The following is a 26418-nucleotide window of genomic DNA, read 5'->3' as shown; positions in this document are numbered from 1 at the left end:
GGATTAGTGTCTCTTCTCTAGCTACGACCCCTCACGGGTGCCAGTGTGAGTGCCGCCTCTCATCTTCCTGCTGCTTCTTTGCCGCCCCCCGCCACCCACCCATCAGCCACTGCTAGACTGATTGCCTAAAATGTGTCTCTCTGGCTGTCCAAAGAAGCACCTTCTTTGACTCCCACACATCAGCCTGACATCATCACCCCAGTCCTCCCATCTCCTCGAGCCAAATCTGTTCCCCAAATATGTCCAGTGGTGGCCCATCTTACCCACTCAGTTGCCTCTATGTAGACATCCCTCAGCCTCCATGTGCAAAGCAGCACCCCCTTCAAGGTCCATCACCGGAACACTTGCTTTACAAAGCAACTGTGGATGGATTTCTCTTTGCTTTGAAAGCCCCATGCTTTGGTTGTGGCCATTTGATGAGTGAACCTGTGTGGTAAAGTTCCTCTGTGTGTCCCCCTCTGCTCAGTAGTTCGCTTGCCATAAGCAGGGGCCAGGTTCTCACTTGCTTGGCTGATGGCTCCTCATGTTTGCATGGTGTCAGGCCCAAGCTGTCACTTGGAAGGCCCATTGCACTGAGCTGTGCACCTTCACAGCATCCTCTCCTTGCTCACTCTGCACTTTTGGATCAAGTTTGCATCTGAAGGCCATTTTATCTTAGTGAAGTCTCATGTCCGGCTAAGAGAAGAAAAGGAAGAGGTCCTGACGGTTGCCCTGCAGAGGTGGGACTCAGACTTAGGAGGAGCTGGTGGTGGAATTCCTGACCTCTGATGGCCCCCTCTCCATTGGGGCTGGAGTCTCTGAGCTCAGAGGAGGGACCTCAGGAGATCTCAGGATCTCCTGCTTGTGCAAGCACCCTAAGGGAATGTGGAGAAGTTGGTTCTGTAAGCATTTGAGGGTCTATAAGCTGGATTCAGCAACTATTACAGGAATGAACCATTGCCTCAGGTGAACAGGATACACACAGGAAGAAGGGGCATGTCCTTTCTTCCTCTACCCTCTTCCCAGGGTTTCTGAGGCAGCTCCTGTTGTCTGAGCCTAACATGGAGCCAGATGGTGCAGCAGACCTGGGGCTGGCATAGCCCGTCCCAGCCCACAGAGCACCATGGAAGAGTAGATTTAGGGCTGAGGAACACTAGCTTCACAATGGCACCACTTGCCTGATGGCTGTCCACTGTGAAGGCACTCGTAGTCTCAGAATGACCTCTCTGAGCCTCAGAGAAGTTTTCGGTGAAATGCACAACTGTTAGTTTGCAAGACTAAACAGGTTACCATGTGCATAAATAAGAGAGAACCTGACAGTCAAGGGAACTGTGGTGCATTGGTGCATTATCCAAATGCCAGCTCTGCACCCTCCACCTCCGTTTCAAGAGAAATTAGGGAGAGGAGTGTTGCAAACTCTGTAAGGTCAAGAACCTTGGTCAGAGGACTCTGCTTCCTTCATGCCCCAAATGCCTGGCAAATAATGGGCATGAGATGCTTTTGGAAAGAATAAACATAAATAATAGCCGTGGGGGTGTTTGCAGAACCCAGTGTCTATATAAAACCCATTAATAAGTCTTTAGGGTGCTGAGGAATCTTGTTTTGCTCTTTCACATTCATTGTAATTTAAAAAAATTTTTTTTTTTTTTTAAATTAGACTATGTATCTGAGGTCAAAAGGAAAACAGTCCACAGAACAAGGGCACATGTCTTCCAGACCCTGTGGCAGTGACCAGGGGTTCCTGGGCGTGTTTAGCGCTTCCGCCACTAACCCCCCTGCAGCTTAGCCAGGGATGGAGGGAGGGCCAGAGAGTCATTAGCACCCACTAAAGACCAGTTTCCTACTCTGCTTTGCGTGATAGGTTTTCTGTGTGAGTCTAAGCGACTTCTCCTTAAGTGAAAATATTTGTCTTTCAGGGATTTTTTTTTTCCACCACTGAGTGGCAAAGGCCATGTTTGTTTGTCTTAACTCTGAAACTGTTATTGACATAGATGAAGTGTTACTTTTATTAGCTGATCATTACACAGCTTGTATTTGCTGGGTTCCTTTGCATATAATTATGATGTGAAATCTCCTTGTAAGAGTATCTGTCAATAGTGTAATTGACTTTACAGTGTTGACTTTTTACTCAATAACCTCAGAGATTGGCCCATCCTTAGGCGTTGGAAACCTGCTTATTTTTAAATTTGCCTGGGCATGGAGTCCTCAAGGCACATTATCCTCAAAATGACTCTCACACATCTTAAAGTTTTATGCCTGCCTGTGTCTTCTGTTTTCCCAGAGAAATTCCTTGCAGAGAATACACTGAATGGAACAAATGATGATAGCCCTAGAAGAACTGTTTCTGGCCCTTTCAGGAAACAGGAGCCCCAAATTTCTTAACATTTATAGCATTATGGGCTGCCTCCCAAGTAGGGACCATAGCAACTCTCTGGGATCTGGGTCACCTTGCTTCCAAAACTCTAAAGGCTCTTTTTGATCCCAAGTGATCATTCAGGTGGTAGAGAAGAATTAAATGTCCAGGGCTTGCCAAAAAGGACTGGGAGAAAATTGCTGAGGTTGGGGTCCTTCAAAAGCCTCGGAGCCCAAAAACTACATCTAAGAACTCAGGAACCAAGTTTCCCCAGTCCTTATTCTGTGGCTGTGGGATGTTGGGCAGGTGTGCCTGGCACATGGCGTGCACGAAGTAGATGTCTGATAAAATAAGTAAACACAAACAACCCAATTCAGAAATGGGCAAAGGACTTGAATAGACATTTCTCCCAAGAAGATATACAAATGGCCAAAGCACGTGAAAAGATGCCCTGCCTCACTGGTCAGTAGGGAACTGCAAATCGAAGCTATGAGATTCCACTTCACACCCATTAGGATGACTCGTAGCAACAGCAGAAACTAACAAGTGTTGACAGGATGTGGAGGACTTGGACCCCTTGTGTGCTATTGGTAGGGATATAACATGGTGGAGCCATTGTAGAAAACAATAAGGCAGTTCTCAAAAAATTAAAAATAGAATTACCATATGATCCAGCAGTTCTCCTTCTGGGTATATACCCAAAAGAACCAAAAGTAGGGTCTTGAAAGGATGCTTGTTCATAGCAACACTATTCACAAGAGCTAAAACGTTTAGGCAACCCAAGTGTCCCTCGACAGATGAATAAATAAGCAGCACGTGGTACATAACACACAATGAAACATCAGTCAGCCTTGAAGAGGAGAGACATTCTGACACATGCTATGGTATGGATAATCCTTGCGGACATTACATTAAGTGAAATAATCCAGTCAAAAAAGACAGACTCTTCTGTTCCACTTAATGCAAGGTATTTAGGGTAGTCAGAATCATAGAGACAGGAAGTAGAATGGTGGTTGCCAGCAGTTGAGGGGAGGAAGGACTGGAGAGTTCGTGTTTATTGGGTGCAGCATTGCAGTTTCATAAAAGGAAGAATTCTGGAGATGGATGGTGGTGGCTGCACACTATTATGAATGTATTCAATACCACTGACCTGGACAATTAAAAATGGCTAAGATGGTAAGTTTTTCACGTTCAAGTATTTTGCCACAATAAAACCAGTTGGAAAATAAAATTAATGATGTGGGGAGCCTCTTGGATTCAACTAGCCTGCCCTCTACTCACCTTCCCAGCTCCCCTTTCTGACCACCTGAAGCTGAGCCGCAAACCCCAGGAAAAGGCAAAGATTGAGCTTCTTATGCCACCTTCAGGACAGTGTACATCTGTACCCATTGGTTTTAAGAGGTGGTGGGGGTCATCTGAACTGCAGCAATTTATAAAATTAAAAGAAAGTTCCATCCAGTCACCATCTAAACCTGCTTAATTTGGGACACCTGAGTGGTTCAGTGGTTGTGTCTACCTTTGGCTCAGGTTGTGATCCTGGGGTCCTGGGATCGAGTCCTGCATCGGGCTCCCCACAGGGAGCCTGCTTCTCCCCCTGCCTGTGTCTCTGCCTCTCTCCGTGTATCTCTCACAAATAAATAAAATCTTTTTAAAAGTTTGTTTAAAAATAAATAAATAAACCTGCTTAATTTTATTTGGACCTCAAATGAAAACTGCAGTTCCCATGAAACATATAGTGAGTCAGGAATGAATGGTCTTACTATAATGTGGAGCATTAATACCTAAGGTCCTGTCAGAATAGTCCCCAGGAAAATTCTCAGCCTAAGATCTGCTCCTGCTCACCTAACTTTGTCTTTCCCCTTGAGAAGATGTTTGTAGGAGTTCAGGGAGCTGACAACCTTCAGTGTTAATATAGGGTGTTAGTCTAATTACAGGACCTGAGGGACGATTTGCCAGTGGTCTTTTTCTTTTTTTAAGATTTGATTTTTAGGTAATCCTTACACCTGTCGTGGGGCTTGAACTTAACCCCGGGATCAGGAGTCACCTGCTCTACTGACTGAGCCAGCCAGACATCCCTGGGCTCTCTTTTTTCAATTGAAGTATAGTTGACGTGCAATCTTCCATTAATTGCAGGTGTACAACATACTTGGACAAGTCTGTACTTTATGCTGTGCTCATGACAGGCGTAGCTACCGTTGGCCACTGTACAATGCTATCACAGTATCACTGACTATATTCCCAAAGCTGTACCTGCCAGTGGTCTTTTTATATTGTATTTTGCTTTGTTTTTAAAGACCAAGCACCTGTCAGCTTCGTCTTCTGAAATCACGGTCTTTGAAGGCAGTTCGGAATCTCAGGATTAGGTTATGCTTTATGGTAGGAGGGAGAGGAGGAAATACTACCGGCATAATATGGCTTATTTTTTATTTTTTTCTGAATTTATTATGATAACTGTAGGAATCTGTGCACTTCACCAAAGTTTTCAGATATATTGGCATAAAGTTACTCACAATGTGTCATCTTTTAAAACACCTTGGTAGTTAGGTTCCTTTTTCATCCCATATTTTAATTCAACATCACTCTTCTTGCTTAATCTTGACATAGTTTTTTGGTTTTCCTCTCAAAGAATCAAGCTTTGGGGTTTTTTTGGTTTTTTTTTCATTTATAATTTCCTGTCTTTTTGCAGGTTTATTCTTTTTTCTCTTTGCCTGGATTGGTTTCTTGCATTTTAAACTTTTCTCCTTTTTTGTATACAAGTTTAACATTAATGTCCTTGAAACTACTGCCTAGCTGCATCCCATAAGTTTTGATGCCTTTTATTTTCATTAATGGTGCAAGTATTTTCTAATTTCCATTTTGATTTCTTTGATCCACAGATATTTTTAGAACCATGTTTTTAAATTTTCAAACTGAGGAGAAGGTGGCCATTTTGTATTTTTAGTTACCTCCTCAACACTGATTACTAAGTACCAGGCATCACGGTCAGAGGGTTGCTCTGTAGACACTGCTGCTTTGAAATTGGAGGAGACTTGCTATATGGTCTAGTATATGTCAGTTTTTATAAATATTCTATGTGTGCTTCAATATGCCTTCTTCATTACTAACACATGTCCTGTATATGTCTATTAGATCAAGTCTGCATGCTAACCCTGTGTGTGTGTGTGTGTGTGTGTGTGTGTGTGTGTGTGTGTGATGGGGGGGTGGGAAGAGCAGGAAGGCATGCACACAGGAGGGAAGGCGGGCATGCTTGATCAATTGAATACTGAGAATGATTTATTAAAATCTCCCATTACAATGTGGATTTGACCATTTCTCCTTGTAGCTCTTTCAATTTGGGTTGTATGTATTTTGAAGCTATCTCAGCAAAGATATCCATGTTTAGAACTGTTATATCTTCCCGGTGAATTGAATCTTTATGAATGTTTAATGACTCTCTTTATCTGTAGTAATGATTTTGCCTTGAAAATCTGTCTTCTCTGGTTTTAATATAGCTATAGCTACACCAGCACGGGATGATAATGACATTTTCCATCCTTCACTTCTATTTTTTTGTCTTTGTATTTTAGGTTTTTCTCTTAGGAAAAAAAAAAACAGCATTTTAAAAAAAAATCTGTGTTAATGATCTTTACCTTTTAGTAAAGATTTTTAGCCCTCTTTAATAACATATTTGGATTTATTTCTGCTGTTTTCATTTTGCATTTGTTTGCCCTATTTCCAGATTCTTTTTCCTTTCTTGCATTATTTTAAATTGATCAAGAGTCTCCCATTCCTTTTTTTCCTTCTAATGGTTTAGAAGTTACATATTCTGTTTCTCTTCTTTTAGTGTTGATCCCAGAACTTGTAACATGAATATTTTAAAATGTTTAAAGTTAATCAATACTTTTAACCTCCTGATCAATACAAGGCCCTTGGAATGCTTTAACTGCTCTTCTCTCTGCGTCATCTCAGATGATGTGCTACAGTTGTCCATTACTTTGTTTCTATTTCAGGTTTTTTTTTTAAGTCACTTAGTCATGATTATCATTGTGTTGTTCAGTCAATACTTGATTGCATTTTTTTGCTTATCATTTCTTCTTGCATCTCAGGCCTTTTTTTTTTTTTTTTTTTTTTGGATCCTTTTCCTTTTTTCCTGAAATATATTCTTAAGTTCCTTATAGTGAGTATCTGCTTTTAGTTAAAAGCCTAACAGCTTCTTGTCTGAAAACATATTTATCTTGCCTTCCTTCTTAGAAGATAGTGTTACTGTATATATAGTTCTAGTTTAATCGTTCTTTCTTTTCTCTCTCACTTTGAGAATATTTTTCCAGTTTCATCTCTTGCTTATTTTATCTTAACTGGTATTCCTCTTTATTTTTTTTTAAGATTTATTATTTTAGAAAGAGAGAGCTCATGCATGACGAGAAGGCAGAGGGAGAGAGAGAATCCCAAGCAGACTTCCTACTGAGCACAGAGCCCACCACAGGGCTTGATCCCAGGACCCTGAGATTACAACCTGAGCCGAAGTCAAGAGTCAACTGACTGAGCCACCCAGGCTCCCTACTGATACTCCTCTTTAGGGGATATGTTCTTTTTTTGCTACTTTTAAATTTTCTCTCTTTTTTTTTTTTTTTTTTTTTCAGTACCTTTCATCAAAACGGGAAAATTCTCTGATCGTTTTCTCTTCAATGTTGGGTCTCCCCCATGTTCTGTTTCATTCTGGAACTCCAGTTGGATTTACATTGGTTCTTCTTACTATAGTCTGGATTGCCCAATCTTTTTCCACATTTCTGTCTCTTTGTCTCTGCTGCAGGATATATAGTCTCTTCAGATCCATCTTCCAATTCACTGCTTTTTTTTTTTTTTCCTCTAATTTTTCACTTTCAGCTTCATTTAGGTTAATTTCAGGGGTGATACTTTTTTCATCTTGGGGAACTCTGATGCTTTCCAAAATCTGTCTACTTAGATTTCATAATCTTTTCTTTTTTTCTAATATTTTTCAACTCCCACTTTCATTTCTGTGAACATGCTTGACATCATGTACCTACTTATTTCAGTATTTGCCAGCTTTGCAGTTTAGATTCTATAGTTGGTTTTTCTGTTGTCTCTGGCTTATGGTAGCTTATTTCTTTTGTGGGTTTTTTTTTTTTTTTCTATGAACCTGTGTTCCTTGAAGTCTTATCTGCGTGAATTCCTCATGACCTGATATTATGGATTGTCCTTCCAAAAAGATTTTGTATTTTCTTTCAGTAGGCACCCCTGGGCACTGGAAATTAAATTTAGTTTGAGGCCTTTGGGTCCACACAGTGGACTTCTGGCATCCTACCCACAAGACTCAAGGCTTGGGATTAAAAGAAACTTAGGAGGCTTTTCTTATTTTGCGTCACCTCCGTAGCAGAGGTTGAGGCTGGCTCTTATCCCCACTATCTGCCTGTGGGGGCAGTTACTCTTCCCTAGAACCTCACTGAACTGAGTGTATCATCATTCAGAGGTCCTAGCTTTTTACATTTACATAACATTTTTACATTTATACATTCCTAGTGGCCTGCTTGGTGGTTTTAGGTTATGAGCTTTCTACTTGAATATTTGATTAACCTTAGTATGTGGGGATCTTTGATGGCTTAAATTCAGGTTGCGTTCTTCAAGAGAGGATTTGCTTTCGAAACTTACGCTGGGAGCCTAGGGACCAGTACACCTGAGGCCATCTTAATCCCCTTCGAGGAGCCTCGGTAACCGTGGAGCTGGCTAGAATCAATCTTCTGCCACTGTCCCCATCATCATGAGTTTGGGCTCTGTCCCAGTGCTAGAATAGACGTTTGCTCTAGGGAAGCCCTGGCTTTCTAGGTTGCCTACTACCATTTCAGAGTTTGTCCCTTTATTTTTTTAACTTTGTATTATGTGACATTCTTTTGGTACATGTGTGTTTGCATGGGTTTCTGAGATTCCCCTTATTTTCCAGTGAAACTAGCAATGACTTAAAACTGTGTTGTTGTACCTTGTCCAGGATCTTTTGTGTAGTAGTCAGAAGAGTGTCTTCCAGATGTCTTCTCTGCCTCCTGGCTGGAAATGGAAGCCCCAAGCCATCTCTTCTCTTCGTGTCTTTCTACCTGTGTTTGGTTTTAGACAAACCGCTGCACTAGCTCTAGCTCCACAACTGGTTCACAATCCCATTAATTGCACGCTTGTCCAAAATCCAGAGTTCTCAAGTCAATCCCCTGAGAGGACAACTTCACCCTAAATGGTAGTCTCTAGATTTAAAACTCGGTTCCAGAGAAAACTCTTGTGCCCAGGGGCAAGGTGGAGGTGATAATGAACCAAGAGAGGAGACCACAAAATGGCCATATCTCATTAGAATCTGTACTTTGACTTGTTAGTTGCAAGCATTGCTCATTCCCGGTCTGAGCTAATATGATTTCTCACCTTTTATGTTTGATATTTCCCATCAATTTGACAAGAGAACGAATATCAGGTTTTTGAGATTAGTAACACGTGCTTTTGTCGAGGCCTAGTAAAATCAGATGACTGTAATTTATGCTAACATGATCATCATGAGTGGTGTTACATAGAAGTTCAGTTATATCTGTAAAATGGCAGACGTCTCTAATGTATCTCATGCTCATTTCAATGAATGATTTTGAAGAAGCAGTTGGATATTTACCGTCCAACATGTTCAGGATGACTGGTTCCTTCTTTTCAGTATGTGGCGTCCCGTAATGACAACCCCTGGCAGCAGGAGGTGTTCGACACCAAGTCCGTGCAGCTGGCTTGTTCCGCCACGGACAACATCACATCAAGTTATTCATAATTGAAGGAGCTTGTCACTCCCTGCTGGGTTTGTGTATAATTTATGGATTACAGGCCCATTGCTACCATCTCAGGGAAAGTTAATTTTATCAACTGAGAGAGATACGTTTATATTTTAATTCCTACTCCTGGAACTTAACGTCTGCATACCTGTTTTTATCCAGAAATGTGATCAACAGGTATATTCGGTTTCTTGTGTTCATCACAACTTCCCTACCCGAGAGAGACAGAAAGATACTTCAAATTCCTGCTTGAGCTGTCTTTGAGAACTAGCTGGGGCACCTTGGACAAGTCAACAGGACTTAGGTAGTTTCTGTTCGTTTAATCTGTAAAATGATTGGTTGAATTTGGCCAGTGTTCCAGCGTGTGGATTATGGAATCACTTTTGGCGTGCAGCATGGTTCTGGGCGGTACCAGAGACCTTGCCATACAGAACAGTAAACTCATGGGCTACAGAAGTGACATCCTGTTCTATTCTCCATGTGATTGTAGCGTGTCTTTAGGACTTCTCTCATGCTTGTTTATCTCCTTTAAGAAAGAGAAAGTCTCAGGTCCAGAACCTTTCCTCCTGTAATAGTCTGGAGCTCGAATGTTTGGTCATCGCTGTCATTCTGAGATCTATCTCCCACCTCCCACTCCAGATTTTTTATTTTTTAAAAAGTTTCTTGTGGAAAAGAAGAAAAGCAAAATGAACAGCAGCTGCCTTTCACCTAGATTCACTAAGAATTAGTCTTTGGCAGTACTTGCCTTCTTTCATACTCTTGCTCCCATGATTCTCTCCCCCTCGCTCTTTCTCTGTATATCCTGTGCTGCTTAACTGTGGTAGTGAAGTGAATTATTAGCTCCATGTTGTTAAAAAATAAGGTTTCAGAACTAAATTGATTTTCTCAAAGCCCGCCATAGCCCAGTTTGCTCATCCAAGTGTCGCTGGCTTCACTCTGAGACTGTTTTATGCCAGTTCAGTAGACCAATTATTTTGGATTTTACAGCTGTTACCTGAAACAACAAAGATCAAGAGAACCATTATCTGAGACTTTCAATTTCATTTGTTTAATAACTATTAATAGCTACCTGGGCAATTAGTTACATTTATCGAGTTTCATATTTGGAAACACCTCAAAGCAATCTTCCTAGCCACTTTTATGCACCCAAGACAGAGCCAAGAAACAGGAAGCCTGCAGAAAATAGATATCGCAGGGACCATTCCCCAAAGCTCAGAGGCTGTGTTTGCAAGCAGGCCCATCAGGAATTCCTCTCTCGGGTCCTCTTTCCTCCAACTTTATACCCTGTCCCCATAAGCCTCCTGGCCCAGAATAGAAAGAAAACAAGAGTGCTCAGGTAAGCATGTCCCAGCAGCAGGAAACAGCAGTGAGCCGTCTGACGGTAACAGGGGAAACCAAGGCAGAAGTCTCAAGTACCACTAAGAACCATCCTCTCCACTCAGAACTCGTCATTTCACCATCACCCCACCCTGTGAGGGAGACGAGCCTGCTGCAGGTCGCTAGTTAGCAGTGCTGGGATGTGAACAGAAGCCTGTCTGCCTTGAAAGCCAGGCTGTTCCTAGAAGGACTGGGCAGAGGTGGTATGAATCTGGGGTCACAGAGGACAGGACACAATCTGGGAGGCCCTTCTGGAGACTGCTAGGACTTCATGGTGCGCATGAATCGTCACTGTGGCCTTGTCTTTGCTGAGGTTGACCCTGATGGCCCTCAAGCATTTTGCTGGTGCATATGACAGTGGGGCTTCTCACCACCAGCTTCTCTTTAGCAGAGCACTGTGGGCCCTGGAACCAGAAGAGGGGAGACTCCTTGGCTTCACTCCCTGCTACTCCATTTACACCAAGGACTCTCCTCCCCTTCTACTTTCTCTCTGGGCTGCAGCCAGGGTCTTGTGGAGCCTCACAGCCCACAGGGATGGCAAGAAAAAGAGGGTAACAGCTTGTGACTGAATCTTCTCGTTGGGCACAACCCCAAAGGCCTGCCAGGTGCCATACGTTTCGGGGGTATCCAGTAAGGCGTGTTAGGGGAGACCCACAGTATCTCCCCAGACTTCGTGCTCTCTGCTGCACAATTGCATCTGCTCCAGCACTTGCTCAGTGTATGTTGTGTGTCCACTCTGGGCCCGGCACATGCTAGCCACTGGGGGACGTATCATGACCGGGCCCCGTCTTGTGGAGCTAACACTCTTCACAGGAAGCACACAGACATCGAACAAGGCATCACGCAGCTCGCACAGACGGTGGGAAGTGCTCTCTGTGGAGGGAACGTAGTAGGAGTGTGTACAGTTGGGGGTGTGTAGGAAGGAAGGAAATGTGTGCTCATTTTCCCCAGATCTCCTAGAAGCACGTCATTGGGTGGATGGGCTTACAGGACACAGGGCGGGCATGAGGCAGGAGCACACCTCTCCTCCCTGCCCACAACCGTCAGCCCTCCTGTCCAAGGTCAGACGCCAGGTCTTCCACAGACCTTTCCTCACCCTCCATCTGTTCCCTCCAGCTCGAAGTGATCCTGAGATTCATCCCTGACCACCGCCTCTTCTGAACACTCACTGTGTCCTGTGCTCTATCAGAAATACAGCTGCCATCCAGGCAGAATCAGGGCCCGCCCCTGGGACTGAGTGGCCTAAGGAGGAAAGGACATCACAATCCTCTCCCTCAGGCCAGGCACTGGTCCACACAGACGGGCCTTCCCTCCTGCCCTCGGCCCCACAGCCAAGTGGGTGCAGTCACCCTCCCCTTTGCCAATATGGAACCACAAGGGAGTTCAGTTCATAACTCAGACGTAATGACGTGAGACCGTGGGTCCTGATGGGAGCGTATGGAAGGGAGCTAGTTCTAGGGAAATCAGAAAAACAGCGAGAGTCGGTCAGATTGTCCTAAGAGGCCATCTCGAGAACCAAACATTGGTCTCAATCCCAACTTGGCTGCACACCAGCTGTGTGGCTTTCTAGACCCTTCTTCCAGCATCTGTAAAATAAGGATGTTCAGGTTGGCTTTCCAGAGCTGCGTGCACCCACCTATGCAGAGGGTGCCCGGCAGGGGGTGGAAGTGCCATAGCTTACTGCTCTCCCACCTGTGACATAACCACGACCTGCTCCTCTGTTCCACTGTCAGCATCTTTGTGACCGCGTCTGTATCTGGTCCCACCTAGGCCGCCTCCTCAGGACCCTCCCTCAAGCCGTGCGTTGATGTGAGGGGTTTGGTGAATCTTGGCAGAACGAACTGGGGTGGGGGAGCCTCTGGAAGAGAACGGGCCCAGCCGGTTGTCGGCAGGTGTGCAAAACCATACACAGCTGAATCTTTCCAGTTTAATGTAAGAGATGGCGCTCCCACCGCTGCCACCTCAGAAGAGTGTGGTTTTGCCATCTATGCACAAGAGGAGAGAAAATGTGGGTGCTGGAGGAGGAGCCGGGTTCGGGTGGGAGGTCAGGCTTCAGGATGCTGTGATGTCTATAGAGCCAGGTCTGCCGGGGTGGTGGGGAAGATGGGGTCGGGGGTCAGGCTTTGGGATGGGGGTGGGGGGACAGGGAGGGGATCAGGCTTCGGGACCCTGTCTGCAGAGCCAGACCTGCTGGGGAGGTGTGGGTGAGGACGGGGTCAGGGGTCAGGTTATAGGTCACTGTCCACAGAGCTGAGCCTGCCGGAGGTAGTGGGTGAGGACGGGGTCGGGGGTCAGGTTTCAGGTCACTGTCCACAGAGTTGGGCCTGCTGGGGGTGGGGGGTGAGGACAGGGTCGGGGGTCAGGCTTTGGGATGCTGTGATGCTGTCTGCACAGCCAGGCCTGCCTGGGGGGTGGAGGGATGGGGTGGGGGTCAGGCTTTGGGATGCTGTGATGCTGTCTGCACAGCCAGGCCTGCCTGGGGGTTGGAGGGATGGGGTGGGGGTCAGGCTTTGGGATGCTGTGATGCTGTCTGCACAGCCAGGCCTGCCTGGGGGGTGGAGGGATGGGGTGGGGGTCAGGCTTTGGGATGCTGTGATGCTGTCTGCACAGCCAGGCCTGCCTGGGGGGTGGAGGGATGGGGTGGGGGTCAGGCTTTGGGATGCTGTGATGCTGTCTGCACAGCCAGGCCTGCCTGGGGGTTGGAGGGATGGGGTGGGGGTCAGGCTTTGGGATGCTGTGATGCTGTCTGCACAGCCAGGCCTGCCTCGGGGGTGGAGGGATGGGGTGGGGGTCAGGCTTTGAGATGCTGTGATGCTGTCTGCACAGCCAGGCCTGCCTGGGGGGTGGAGGGATGGGGTGGGGGTCAGGCTTTGGGATGCTGTGATGCTGTCTGCACAGCCAGGCCTGCCTGGGGGGTAGGGGGGACGGGGATGGGGTGGGGGTCAGGCCTCAGGATGCTGTCCGCAGAGCCGGGCCTGCCTGTGGGTGCAGCCCCCACCCCCCACCCCGGCCGGCAGAGCAGCAGACTGCGGGGAGCAGGGCCCTAGGCGTGAGCGCGGGCGCTAACCTGTGTCCCCTCCGTGTCCCTTCCCGCTGCCCCATCCGCAGGAACGGCCTGGGCGGCTGCCGGGTGCGGACTGAGAACGAGCCGTCGTGCGGCTCCCCGGTGGTCAGCGGAGACCCCAAGGAGGATCACAACTACAGCAGCGCCAAGTCCTCCAACGCCAGGAGCACGTCGCCGGCCAGCGACTCGGTGTCCTCCTCGTCGGCCGACGACCACTACGAGTTCGCCGCCAAGGGGAGCCAGGAGGGCAGCGAGGGCAGCGAGGGCAGCTTCCAGAGCCACGAGAGCCACAGCGAGCCGGAGGACGACGAGCGCAAACACAGCCCGAAGGAGGCCAAGGATGCCCTGGGGGACAGCGGCTACGCGGCCCAGCACAAGAAGCGCCAGCATCTCGCCAAGGCCCGCAAGGTCCCCAGCGACACGCTGCCCCTCAAAAAGAGACGCACGGAGAAGCCCCCCGAGAGCGACGACGAGGAGATGAAGGAGGCGGCGGGCTCGCTCCTGCACTTGGCAGGGATTCGGTCCTGTTTGAATAACATCACCAATCGGACGGCAAAGGGGCAGAAAGAGCAAAAGGAAACCACAAAAAATTAAAAACAAGTCACTGATTTGTTTTGAACTTTCGGCCATTTGGTTTTAGCATGTCAGGAGATTTCTAATGATTTGTGGCAATATCAGCAATTTTTTTTCTTTCTTTTTTTTTCCTTTTGGTTTGGTTTTCTTTTCTTTTCTTTCTTTCTTTTTTTTTTTTTTTTTAATTTGCCCCTCCTTTGTTTTGGACCCTTAAGAATTTTATTTTTAAAGGAGATTGAAGCCATAGAACTCATATTGACACTCAGCTGTTTTACAAAAGCTTTTCATTATCTGAAGACAAAACCGAAAAAAGCCAAAATTACCATTGCTTCCTCCAGCTTTGTCAGAAACACGTGGCTGAATCCGCAGGGATGCCAACGATGATGCCACAGGAACACCCACTCGGCACCTAGAAGGCACGCGTGCAGAGTAATCATCAATCAGGCCCAACCCTTAGGTCTAAACATGGTCAGGTCGTCCCGCCCATTGGGGTCGCTGAGTGAGTGCGTGCGAGGCGACTGGGGAGAAGGATGAGCCCTGGTCCCCGGGGAGCTGACCCAGGCTCTTAACCCTGGGTGTCCAGCTGTGCCAGGAAAACCCTTGGCATTGCCGTGGGTTTCATTGCCATGAATCGTGCAGGGGTGGGTGGACGGAGTGGGAAGCGGTCTCCAGTCCTTTGTGCTTCTGAGCTGTGCGGCCTGGTATCATCTTAGGAGGTGGACTCTGGGCCACTCATTTTACACCAGGTGTCCGCGACTAATGAGAAGAAACTGGGTCAGTTTTTAGTGACATTGCTAATCACTGAATTTTGTTCTGTATTAAATTAAGAGAATGTTTCACAAGCCATAAGCCTGAAGGTTGGCCCTGTGCACGCGCAAACAGAGAGCAAGAGAGATAGAGAGAGAGAGAGAGAGAGAGAGAGAACTGATGCAGAAAACAAGCTCTGTCTTCTTAACTGCCCAAGTGAAAATCAAGTTCAGGAAATTACAATAGCTGTTAAGGAAGAAAATAATGGTACAGATTCTTTTTTCTGCCTGTCAAAACTATTTGATCCGAGTGAAAACAAAAAAAGCTACAGAACCTGCCATTAGTATTGTGGTGTATTTTTAAAAGATGAAAGGCACATTGATGGACAAACAAAAGTAAAAAACATGGCAAAACAAAAAACAAAAAAACTCCTATACTGCCCTCAAAATGGAGTTTGCAATTAATGTCAGTCAGGATTCTTCTTTGCAAAATCAGTGATTTCCACATTCAGCCAGTGTAGCCAGCAGAAATTTCTGATCCACAATGCATGGATTCCTTTGAAAAAAAAGAAAAAAAAGAAAAAAAAAAGAAAAAAATCACAAAACACAAAACTTTTTTTTATTCAAAAAATAACAAAGTTCTTGTAAGGTAAATAATGTATTTAGCATGAAGCATGAATTATTTTCATATAAATATAGAAAATAGAGAAAAGGCTATGCCTCTAATTTTTAAGCCCTTAGGCTTAGAGTTTCTTTTGGTTTTCTCTTTTTTTTTTTTTCTTTGATTTTTTTTCTGTTGTTTTTTGTTTTTGTTTTTGTTTTCTTTCCTTCTTTCTTTCTTTCTTCCTTTCTTTCTTTCTTTCTTTCTTTCTTTCTTTCTTTCTTTCTTTCTTTCTTTCTTCTTCTTCCCAATGATTTTGTTTTGGTTTTTTGAAGCAGGTGTTTAAGGTTTAACCTTCTTCAGGGACAAATTCTGACTGTTGGGGAATCTTACTCTGCAATATAAAATATCTTCATGTTCTGGTAGGGCCTGGATGGTGGAGCTCTGTACTGCCTTGTCTGAACTTCAGCCCCCGACCCCCCGATTCTCTGTTGAAAAGTGTGTCCTTTCTCTTTGTACATGTTTACCATGACGCAATAATTCGAGGGCAAACTTAGTAGTGAGTGTGTATGATAGAATCAAGAGAATTCTGGGATGCTGACTTGTGGAGACCATGATCGTGATTTGGTTCTAGGAAAAAAGGCAGTGAATCATTATGCAAATTCGCCAGGAGAAGGGGAAGCACGCTAATGGGCCTTATTGCATGAGGGTGTGAGTTAGGGTACCCGCAAAGGAGGGAGCGACTCGGGGGTTGGAAGGACCAGCCCCAGATGGGTTTCCTCCGAAGCCACCTCCCAGTGGGACGGAGGGTCCGGCCACCTCTGCCACCTGAGCACACGACCCGACCTGGAACTAAGCCCACCTAGATTAGGAGAGCTGAATTTAGACCGGACGATGTCACAGCAGACCAGAAACTCCCGTTATCTTTGCCTGAAAGGAATTGTCTTGGGAGATCCAGAGAGAAGTGTCTGAAAGAATAAGATCTCCTACCCACGTGGAGGGGAATTTTAAAACCCCAACAGGAACACCCACTCCCAGGACTCAGGATGTGGTGGGTGAGGGAGAGTGGGGGACCAGGGCGGGCGGGGGGGTAACACAGTGATCTTGAAAGACGGGCCAGTGGCCCGCCCCGTGGCCACGGGGCCATCACGAGTCCAGTGGCCAGGACGGAGGGAGGGAGCTGGCGCATACCCTGTGCTTTGCTTCCTCTGGGTTGCTGATGAGAGAACCTGGGGAAAAAAAAGTCTACACCGCAGGACAGGGTCAAGTTCAGTACCTGAACCTGAACGCTTCCAGCATATTAGTTCCGGGTGTAGATGCGAAGAGGATGTACTATTCAAGTGCTCCCTCCATCTCCCCCAAGTGTCCGACACCCCAAGAGCTGTGTCTGCTGCGGAGCTTGAGCAGGACTCCGATGGGTTGTCACCTGACCAAGCTCGGAAGACACCCCTTTCGGCCCCCCCACCCCCACCCCCAGGGTGAAGGTCAGACTTCCCTCCTGAAAAGGCAGAGGCGACATCCAGGACTTTCTGGCGGGGACTTCTTCCAATCCAAACCCCCCCACAGTGGGCTGTCTCCCCTCATTTCATTTTTCTAAAGGAGCAAAAGCCTCTTTTAGAAAACAATAAAATGCAATGTGTGTGATTTACTTTTCTGATCTCTTTGAGAAATAGATAAATATAAAAGTGTGTTCTTAACTCCAGAACCACTCTTTTTGCATAAATACCTCATCGGGCAGCTTTCTAAGTGTTATTTCCTGAGTCTCCCTCGGCACCCGCGTGGGCGCCACCAGGGGGACATCTAGGGGAAACTTTAGTGAGGGTACTTTTTTCTATTTTTCTTCTGTTTTTGGAGGCATACACATTATGCATAACCAAAACAATGGCTCAATTGTGTTTAACTTTGTATTTTGATCGTTGAGAAAAAACAAAAAAAACCAACAACAACAACAAAAAAAACCAAGTATCAATGTGTATGTGGCCGTTTGTAGTTAAATTCATCACAGAAGGAGGTTGCCCGCGTCCTTGCCAAGCCAAGGGGCAGGAGGCACCCTCTCTCACTCCCCTCCTCCAAGAGCAGTAGAGGATTTAAGCACAAGCCTATTTGTGAAAGAATATTTTGCTCAAATGTAATTCACTTTAGTCTTGGAATTACTTCCCAAACGTCAGGTGTTCTTCTAGCTTCCAAACTTAGCCTATGTACTCATGAGTCTGACAGGTCGCCTGAGCACCGTTCAAGGGGTGTGGTGTTTTTGCTTTCATTTCTCCTGCTGGGAGAAGTGGCGTTTTCATGTGTCATTCCAGTATCTCACCTACTCACACGGGGCGGGGGGGCGGGGGGAGACGGGGAACTATAGCAATATTTAAAGATGCTTTGGAAAACAAGCATGAACACATCAGCACCACGACATCTACAGTTACTTGCTGTTGGCCCTCGGACCCATTTAAGAGGAAGAGACTGTAGCTCTTTTTTCTTAAATGCTCTACACATAGACAGTTATTTTTATGCTACTCTAATCGTCCTTTATCTAGTGCTACGTGGAAAGGGTCTGCATCATAGATTTTTCCCAGCCTTATTATATACCATAAGCTCCTACTTCCCTTCCCTCTCTGATCAGTACACTTTAAAGAGTTCTTTGGTAAACAAAGCTGTCTATTTGGAACCCACGTTTGGGTGGTGGTTTGAGATGGCCCAGACGACTGTGGCGGTTTCGGTCCCGGGGCTGAGTCTTTAAAAGAAGGGATGCGTCCCAGGCTTTTCCCCCAAGAGCCGACCTTTCCCGTGGAGGCAAGTCGGCGCATCCAGCCCCTGCCAGGTGCGACAGGAGCTATCCCACAGGGCCTTCTAGAAGCTGCCCCAGGGACAACTGCAGGCTGCGGGCTCTGCAGAGTGGACACCGGCCAGATGGCTCCCGTGGCCCAGCTCAGCCCCGGGACGGCCCGGCACCAAGGGCTAGCGACTCGCCCTCCGGTTATCCCCACGCCACGCGTGTGGGCTCTTAGCCTCTCACCGAAGGGCTTTTGGAGAAGGAATCAGAGTTCTGTACAAGTGACCTACATGGGAGGGGTTTGCATATGGGATGGGGTTCAATTCAATGTGACTTCTCTTTTCCCTCTAAACTTGATTCAGGTTGGGACTCGTTTCTTTCTGGTGGATCACAGCTGCCCAGATGTTGCAATTGATTTTTTATGTTTCTGTAGAGAAGTTTGTTTTTTGTTTTTGTTTTTTGTTTTTGTTTTTTTGGTTTTTTTTTTTCCTTTCATCTTCAGGATTCTTGCCACCAAAAGAACACATTTGAACTCTGTGTCCCCTCTTGATTGTGACTTAACCAGTGTTGACAGTTAAATCCTTGGTGTCGTAGGTCCCAGCCCTCCAATACTATATCAAACACTGTTATGCACATAATGCAGCACTGTGATCTAATTTAAATAATACTTTTTTATTATTTATACTACTATATATAATATACATCAACACTTTTGCTATATAACCTAAGTGATAACCCTCTTTTAGTTACCTGCCAAACTCGGGACTTTGGTTTATATTGCAGTTAACACAGTTACCAAGTTGTAATGGTGTCTTCTTTTCCTTTTTTTTTTTCCTCTTTGTAACGGAATGTGTAAATCAAAGTATATACATTGTGTGGTGTTCCTGTTTCTGGAGTTTCATGAGGATTTACACATGGCATCCAGTGTTCTGTATAGACCCGCCTACCTTTGTGAATTCATCTGTTAACCCCTCTTCCTTGGAGAGAGCGCCAGAGGTGGTTAACTCCTTGTTTTCCTCTCTCTCCTACTGGTTATTCTTGAATTAAGCACAGACTCGTCAGCTCGGTTGCTTTATCATGAATAATGCGTGTGACCTTGAAATTCTTCCACAGTTCAGCAAACAAGTGCTAGCTTCACTGACCAAAAATTAAGGAAGGAAAATAACGATTTTTTTTTTTTTTTTTCAAAACGATCCATCTCGTAACGGCCGAAACCGATGTGTCTATGGTGCTGCATTTTGCTGTCTGTCCTTCTTTTGAAATCAGACCTAGGTGAAAGACCACTTCTGACTTTACTGTGATATGCTCACAAGTACCCTTCCTTGTCCGTTTCGTTAGCATTGAAATCGAGACTATTTATTTGGAATCTATTCAGCAGTGTTTTTTCCACTGTATTTCATTTGCAAAAGTTGAGAACAGCCTTCCCCACCTTTTGCAAATAACTGATACTCCATATTGGAATCGCACAGACTTCGATATGGTGAGCCTATCAAACCTACAAATTGTATTTCATCCTTCCATGACTGTGGCCTGAGTTCCCCAGCCCCCACCCCCTCCCCCCCCCTTTTTTTAGGTGAACCTTAGCACAATTTCAGTTATTTAAACATGAAGCATTTCCTGAGTATGTATGTTGAGGCCATTGAAGCTCAGAGCTGATTCAGTAACCAGTTCCATGCCGTGTTATTCACACTCACTACTTATACTGCCGTGGTGAAAAATGTGGGTGGGGGGGAGTTATCCGGGTGTGTCTGGGAAGCATTATACACTTGTACATTTTTTTATACTCTGATTCTGTACCATTTCTGAGTTTCATTTTTGTTTTACAGAAGAAAAAAAAAAACAGTGATAAAGCAATCAGAAGACTAAGAGGTTTACTATCGATGCTTATGGTCGTCTGACCTTTGCTGGCCAATAGACCCACATGGCCAAATTATAATTTACTAGAGTAATAATTTTTCGAGAGCCAATTTTTTTTTCCTCTGTATTTTCTGTATGAAACTGCCAATATCATGAATAGAAAGGGAGAACCGTAAAGGAGAAAGAAAGTGACGTTCAGTTGCGTTTGCGTTACCTAGAGGAGCAGTGTGGAGGCAGGCACGATCAGCCGAACTTTAGGGACCTGATGGTGTTGCTTTGGAGGCATCCATACCTGCATTTCGCATTCTTCATATGTAATCATATTGCCAAAGACAAACTATTTCATCATTTATTGTAAATAACACTTTTCCCCCAGACCTACCATAAAGTTTCTGTGATGTATTGTCTTCCAGTTGCAATAAAAATTACTGAGTTGCATCAATCGAAGAACAATGCCACGTAGTATTGTGTGCGCCGCGTCTCCATGTGCAAGTGCCGAGGAGTAAAATCACTTATATTTCTTACCTGCACTAGGGTGTGTGTCCTGTTTTTTACAGTTTGATTTTAGGGTCCCAGCCACACTTTGACTGTACCTACCCATCATGCATGCTTCCCGGGTTAAAAACAAAAAACAAAACAAAAAATCACACACCTTTTGTTAATACGCAAACTCCCAAAAAAAAAAAAAAAATACGCAAACTCCCAGCTGAAGGCTGGGCTCGCTTGTGGGTCTCAGGACTCCAGTGGTTGGGAATGACAGCAAGCCTCCCACCACAGAACCTAGAGCTTGTGGTTAAGACAGACTCCGCCTTTCACTTGGAAGCTGTCAAACAATAAACTAAAATTCTACTTTGGGGCTGGGGCCTGCCAGCCTACGCTAGGTGCTGAGGGTTTCTTGTGGTAACTTGGAATCCTTAGACTTCCTTCTAGGATTTAATGTCACCAATCCATGACACCTGAAACACACCCCAAGAGCCAACAAGGAGCTGGATGGCAGAAGGAGGCGCTCAGGCGGTTCGTAGATCACAGGCCTGTCACCATGCTGGAGGAACAGAAAGGGTGTTCTATCTGGTGATGGTTTTGTTTCAGTGCACTGTGTACATCTGTGGGTTCCAGCGGCAGCGGTAACCTCGGGGGAGCTGGCCTGTGCACTGTCCTGCTGGGCCCCCACATTCATTGGTGTCTTACAGGTTCTCAGGCCATAATTCCTGTGCTCAAGGTGTTACTGCAAGGTCAGGGGGCGCATCCGTCCCAGAGAGGCCCCTCCCGACAAGACTTCCCAAAGTGGTCACCCAGGACCCCCCATGTGGGCCAACCTTGCTGCCATTTCCATTCCCACTGCTGAAAACCACCCATGAAGCTGTGGTGTCTCCTTCTGGAAGATAGACCTTCAGTATTTGAGGAGAACTGGTTGGGAGGAAAAGTAGAAGAGTCACTTGGGTGGAATCTATGAATCAGGTAGTTGACCAAGCTGAGTATACATGAGGTCAAGTCTAATGGCCGGGTGGCCCTGGTAAGAAGCTCTTATTAAACATTTTTCATTAAGTCAGCCTCAAAGTGGCTAGGAAAGAGTCACCCAGACTGAGGGATCTCTGCCCAGATGATAACACCTCCAAAATTCTGCTCTGCCCTCCAGGGGATTTCGACCATCCCACAGAAGAGGAGGAAACCCTGGTCATCAGTGGTGACCTGCAGGGAAGACCAAAATGCAAGGTCTCTGGGCTACAATATGGTTTAAGTGAGAAAGGAGACCAGTAGCGAAGAATGGAAATAATATGACAGGAGGAAAAAAACTGCCACCAAAGTCAAGTTCGGGGTATTAGGTATTGCATATTATTTTTGTCAATGTCTCATATGCTACCCTCATGAGGCCCCTCTTGTTTTTAATTCAAGGAACATTTATTTGCTGTCCTGGTGATTGCTGGGTGACCGTGACAGGTGGAGCTAGCCTCGAAGGGACTTGCAGGCTAGTGGCAGAGGAATCCTGAGTGTGCATGGAAGGCAGATATGCAGGCTTAAACGGTGCCCCAAAGAGCTTGGGGCCAGTCCTTCTGGAATAGAGCTTCCTGAGGTTGTTAAGCAGGAGCAATCTTACTGGACCCAGCTCAGGGTATTGCCAAGTGACTGATTTGAAAGGACAGCACTGAGATGCCTCTCTCCGCTGCTTCTGTGTGTGCTCGCTTCCTTCCCGTGGACTCGTGTGCCTCGCCTCCCCACCTGGGTTCTCTGCCCTCAAGTCGGTGCCCAGCCACCCGGTCCTCCCTCTTCAATTCACACTCCTGGTTCCTTCCCCAGAAAGAGGTCAACAAAGGATGATCAGCGTCTTTATCTTCTTATAAAGCAGCTTGGTATAAATGAAGAGAGGGAGGAAATCAAGGTTCCGTGACTTTCTTTCCTTTCTGCCCTGGTTCTAATAGCCACGTTTGCCATGCTGCACTGTGCACTTGGCTGGGGAGCTGTATGTCTAAGGGTTCTTTGAGCCAAACTAAGAGATTCTGGACTCTTCCTTGAAAGTTTAGTTAGTTGTTGGAGAGATGCCTTATTTGCATATCTAAGTAATACTCCTCTGATTTTTAGGTAATCGAGCTGTGGGCTGTCCCTGCATGTTATAAATTCTTCCCGGATGATTGAAAATGGGTTCTTTTCCAAAAACGTCAGGCAAACAGTGTTTGGCAAAGTTGCATGACCCCTGAGAGCAGGGACATTCTCCCCAGGGACTGCAGGGACCCCAGAAGACCCTTTTGTGTGTCGATGCTGTGTTAGTGGTGTTTCTCCTCTTGTCTGCTCTGCGGATGAAAAGGAAGTGTCCCAACTAAGCAGTCATCACCCTTCCAGAAAGTTTTGAACAGATGAGGGCAATTTCGGAGGGAGCCTGGGCATGCTGAGGAGGCTTTTAGGTGTGGGAGGTCCATGTCTGTCACCCAGCGCCTCAGACCCCTACAAATTAAAAGGCCCTGCATTATGTACAGACATAGTAGGTTTTGACCATTTTTCCATTGATTGGGTTACAAAACCAAGGAACTGGGGCAAGACAACTATATATTCACTTATATATGACTCAAATATAAGTGAATATTAAATGTCCACCCCTTCCCTTTGTTCCATGTGAATAAACCTTCCCAGGACGGTTCATTTCAGTAATGTCACAGCAGCAACATCTCAATTTGAAATCATTCTTGGGCATTTTTGAATAAAGTGTCCTAACGACTTGAGAGCTGTGTTACGCTACTTCACACTGAAGCACTCAGGGAGCACACGGCTAAATTTCCTTCAAAATGCCGCAGTTTATTTGAGAAAGATCAAGGAATTCTATTTTTTCTCATCTGCTATTCATCTCAAAACTGATCCCTAAAAATATATAATGAAGAAGCAGTGGAGTCCGATGGGGGAAGTCAGAAAGCAAGACGGTGGCTGATTCCTTAATCCCTCGGGAATACAGTTTCTTCATGAAATAGAGCCACTCTCTTCCCATCGTAAAGCTGGAAAGGGCGTTAGACACCATTGAGTCCAAACTCTCTGGTTTATGGACTGAGCTGTTGAGGCACAGAAAAAAGGGAGGGATTTGCCCAAGATGACACCACGAGCTAGTGGCAAATCTGGCCTTCAAAAGAAGAAATTACCCTTCTTATCTTTTGTCATCTCCATCTGCCTAGTATGCAATTACAGTCATCATCTCTGTGGAATTTTGTAGGTGGCGATTCCCCACAGGTGCACACATGTCATGTCCTCTGTGTTTTCCCTAGGGCCACAGTGAAAATGACTTCTTAAATGATACGTAACATTCTACTGAGCCAATACCTGTCATCTTCATTGGTTACCTTTTCATTGCTTTTTTTTTTTAACAAAAGATTATTTATTTATTCATGAGAGACCCACAGAGAGAGGCAGGGACATACGCAGAGGGAGAAGCAGGCTCCCAGCGGGGAGCCCAATGCGGGACTCGATCCCAGGACCCCAGGATCACTACCTGAGCCAAAGGCAGACGTTCAACTGCTGAGGCACCCAGGTGCTCCCCTAGTCGTTGTTTAAATTGCTTAGAGTAATACCACAATGAATATCTTCAGGCATGTGGCCACTTGCATATTTTCAACTCTTTTGTTCGCCGGCCTGTTGGACTCTTGGGACAGAGCTATTTGCAATGTACAGGCTTTCCAAAAGGCGTCAGAGCTAATAGCAGCGAATGAAAACACCAATTGCACTGCACCCTCCCCAGTATTGGAATTTATTTTTTCTCCCTAAGTTTTGCTAACAGATAAAATCTACATTATCACCATTTGAATTTTCATCCAATTATTAGCAAAGTAATTTTTAAAAAATTTTCATAAGTTTAGGCTCATTTATTTTCTCTTTTCTAAATCATCTGTGGCCAACTCTCCAAGGGTTAAAAAAAAAAGAGGAAAAAGGAAATCAGATACATAGATTCTTTTGCCTAACGTTGCTGATTAGCCATTAAGTGGTGCCAAGATGACCAGACCCATCACCTGAACTCGGGTGGCCCCTTTGTCGTCAGACCCTCTACCTGCCCTTCTATTGAAACAAAAATCTCACTGCCTGAAACTTTTTACCTGAAAGTCCTTGGACTAGCCTGGAAGCCCACAAAAATGCAAACCTAAGCCTTCCTGCACATGGCAACCACCTCTACATGTGGAAACAATAACTTCCTCCCTTAGTCTTTTCCAGAGTAAGCACTTCAAGGTCTGGCTACCCTTTTTTTCTTCTCTGGACATGTTCCAGTTTGTGACCAAGGTTGAGAGCTGAAAACAGAACTCCAGGTGAGTGTGAGGAGGATGAGCTATCACCTCCTCCATTCTAGATCTTCTATTTCTATTCACGTAACCAAAGACTGAATTTTATTGTCAGAAGACTCATCACCCCACTGATTCAGATTGAACTTGCAATGAACTAAGACAAATCCCAGTCGTTGGTATATTTTTCCAGATACTCATTTGGGATCAAAGTGCAGGACTTTCTATTTATCTCTCTCAAATACCACCTCCTTAGATTTGGTCCAGGTTCAAGGCTGGCTGAGATTCACACTAAAGTGGGTGTGTAAGGGTCCTGATTTTGTGCCAGCTGAAGCATTTGCTTTTCCCTCACAGATCTGAGAATGTCTTTTGTATATTGATTAGGACAGAGCTGGAGCCCTGCGGGTCTGGAGAACCCACGGTAGGTCAGTTCCTTTCCCATCAGCCCATCGGGAGGGCAGACGCACTTGGCTTTATGAAAATGTACCCTACGCTTCTCTGTCCGATCGAAACTGCCAAGTACATCCTGGATCTCCAGGTATAAATCCATAGTCTTCCTTTAGAAAAGAGGGAAGAAACTCATACTCTGTGCTAATATGAATTATGCAAATCTGAACAAAGGCAAGTGGGAAAGAATACAGTCTCACTTAATGTGCAAAACTTGAAGTGATGTAAATCCCGCTTTATTCCTGTGGGAGAATTACTCTTGAAGTAGCCATGCGTTGAATGATATGAGGCCCGAGGGAACACATCCCTCACACAAGCACGTTACTCATCCATTCCTTCCTTCCTCCCCTCCTTCTCTGCTTATATTTTGGTGAGCCCAACCTGGCCTCCTTGGCAGGAGCTTACCAACCATTCTTTTTTTTTTTTTTTTTTTTTTTTTTTTTTTTTTTTTTTTTTAACCAACCATTCTTATAATGATCCATCCAAGAATATTGTCCAGGGGAGAATGGAGGCTAGAGATCTAGGGTTTACAGACGGTCTCCTGTTCACAATCAGGAAAATCCAGCGCCGTGCTCCGTGGTATTTCTTCGGTGGGTGTGCAAGTCTATTTAGAGGGCTGCCCTAGCTAGCCTGTACTTAGCCTCTGAATATAGTCAAATGCATCTAAAATAATTGGGCTTCCTTTAAAAACAATGACGGTGACAACCCAGAAGTTGAGTTTGGTTACTTCTGGCACCTATTTATTCTTTAAGTACAGGACGCCTTGTCCAGCAGGGTGCATATATTTAAGCCCACCCCCCAAAACGTGAAAGGACAGAGAAGGATGTAAGAAGAAACAGATTCAGAAAGTTTTAAAATAGACTCTCTCCTTCTCGCTCACAGTCAACCCACACTTGGCGTTCAGCGACTGCTATGTGCCGACGCGGCTTCGGTGCTGGGGGTGCAGAGGAGAGCTCTGGCTCCTACCTTGGGGCGTCGTCCCCTCCGAAAATCTAGCTGTGCCAGTGTCTCACTAGCAGCCGCTCAGTAGTGGGCGGTGTTGTTTAGACATGAAAACGCCGGCTGCAAAGAACAGTAGGGCCTGGCCCCCCTCACCCCCCTCGGCTCCCCACCTCTGCCAGTGGCTG

General features: G+C 45.7%; 1 protein-coding gene across 11 annotated transcripts in view; it reads left to right on the top strand.

Annotated features, from left to right (window-relative positions):
* FOXN3 (forkhead box N3) overlaps window positions 1-20541 on the top strand; it is a 393350-nt gene extending 372809 nt beyond the window's left edge. For all 11 annotated transcript variants that reach the window (XM_049113398.1, XM_049113407.1, XM_049113406.1 and 8 more), the window contains one exon: window positions 13600-20541. In XM_049113398.1, coding sequence (XP_048969355.1) covers window positions 13600-14149 — 550 coding nt within the window. In that variant the 3' untranslated portion in view covers window positions 14150-20541. The remainder of the gene's footprint in view (window positions 1-13599) is intronic.
* Window positions 20542-26418: the final 5877 nt, after the last annotated feature.

The sequence above is a fragment of the Canis lupus genome, chromosome 8, assembly GCF_003254725.2.
Source record: "Canis lupus dingo isolate Sandy chromosome 8, ASM325472v2, whole genome shotgun sequence".
NCBI classification, from domain to species: domain Eukaryota; kingdom Metazoa; phylum Chordata; class Mammalia; order Carnivora; family Canidae; genus Canis; species Canis lupus.
The sequence above is the reverse complement of the archived record's forward strand: the minus strand, read 5'-3'. Positions and strand labels throughout refer to the sequence as shown.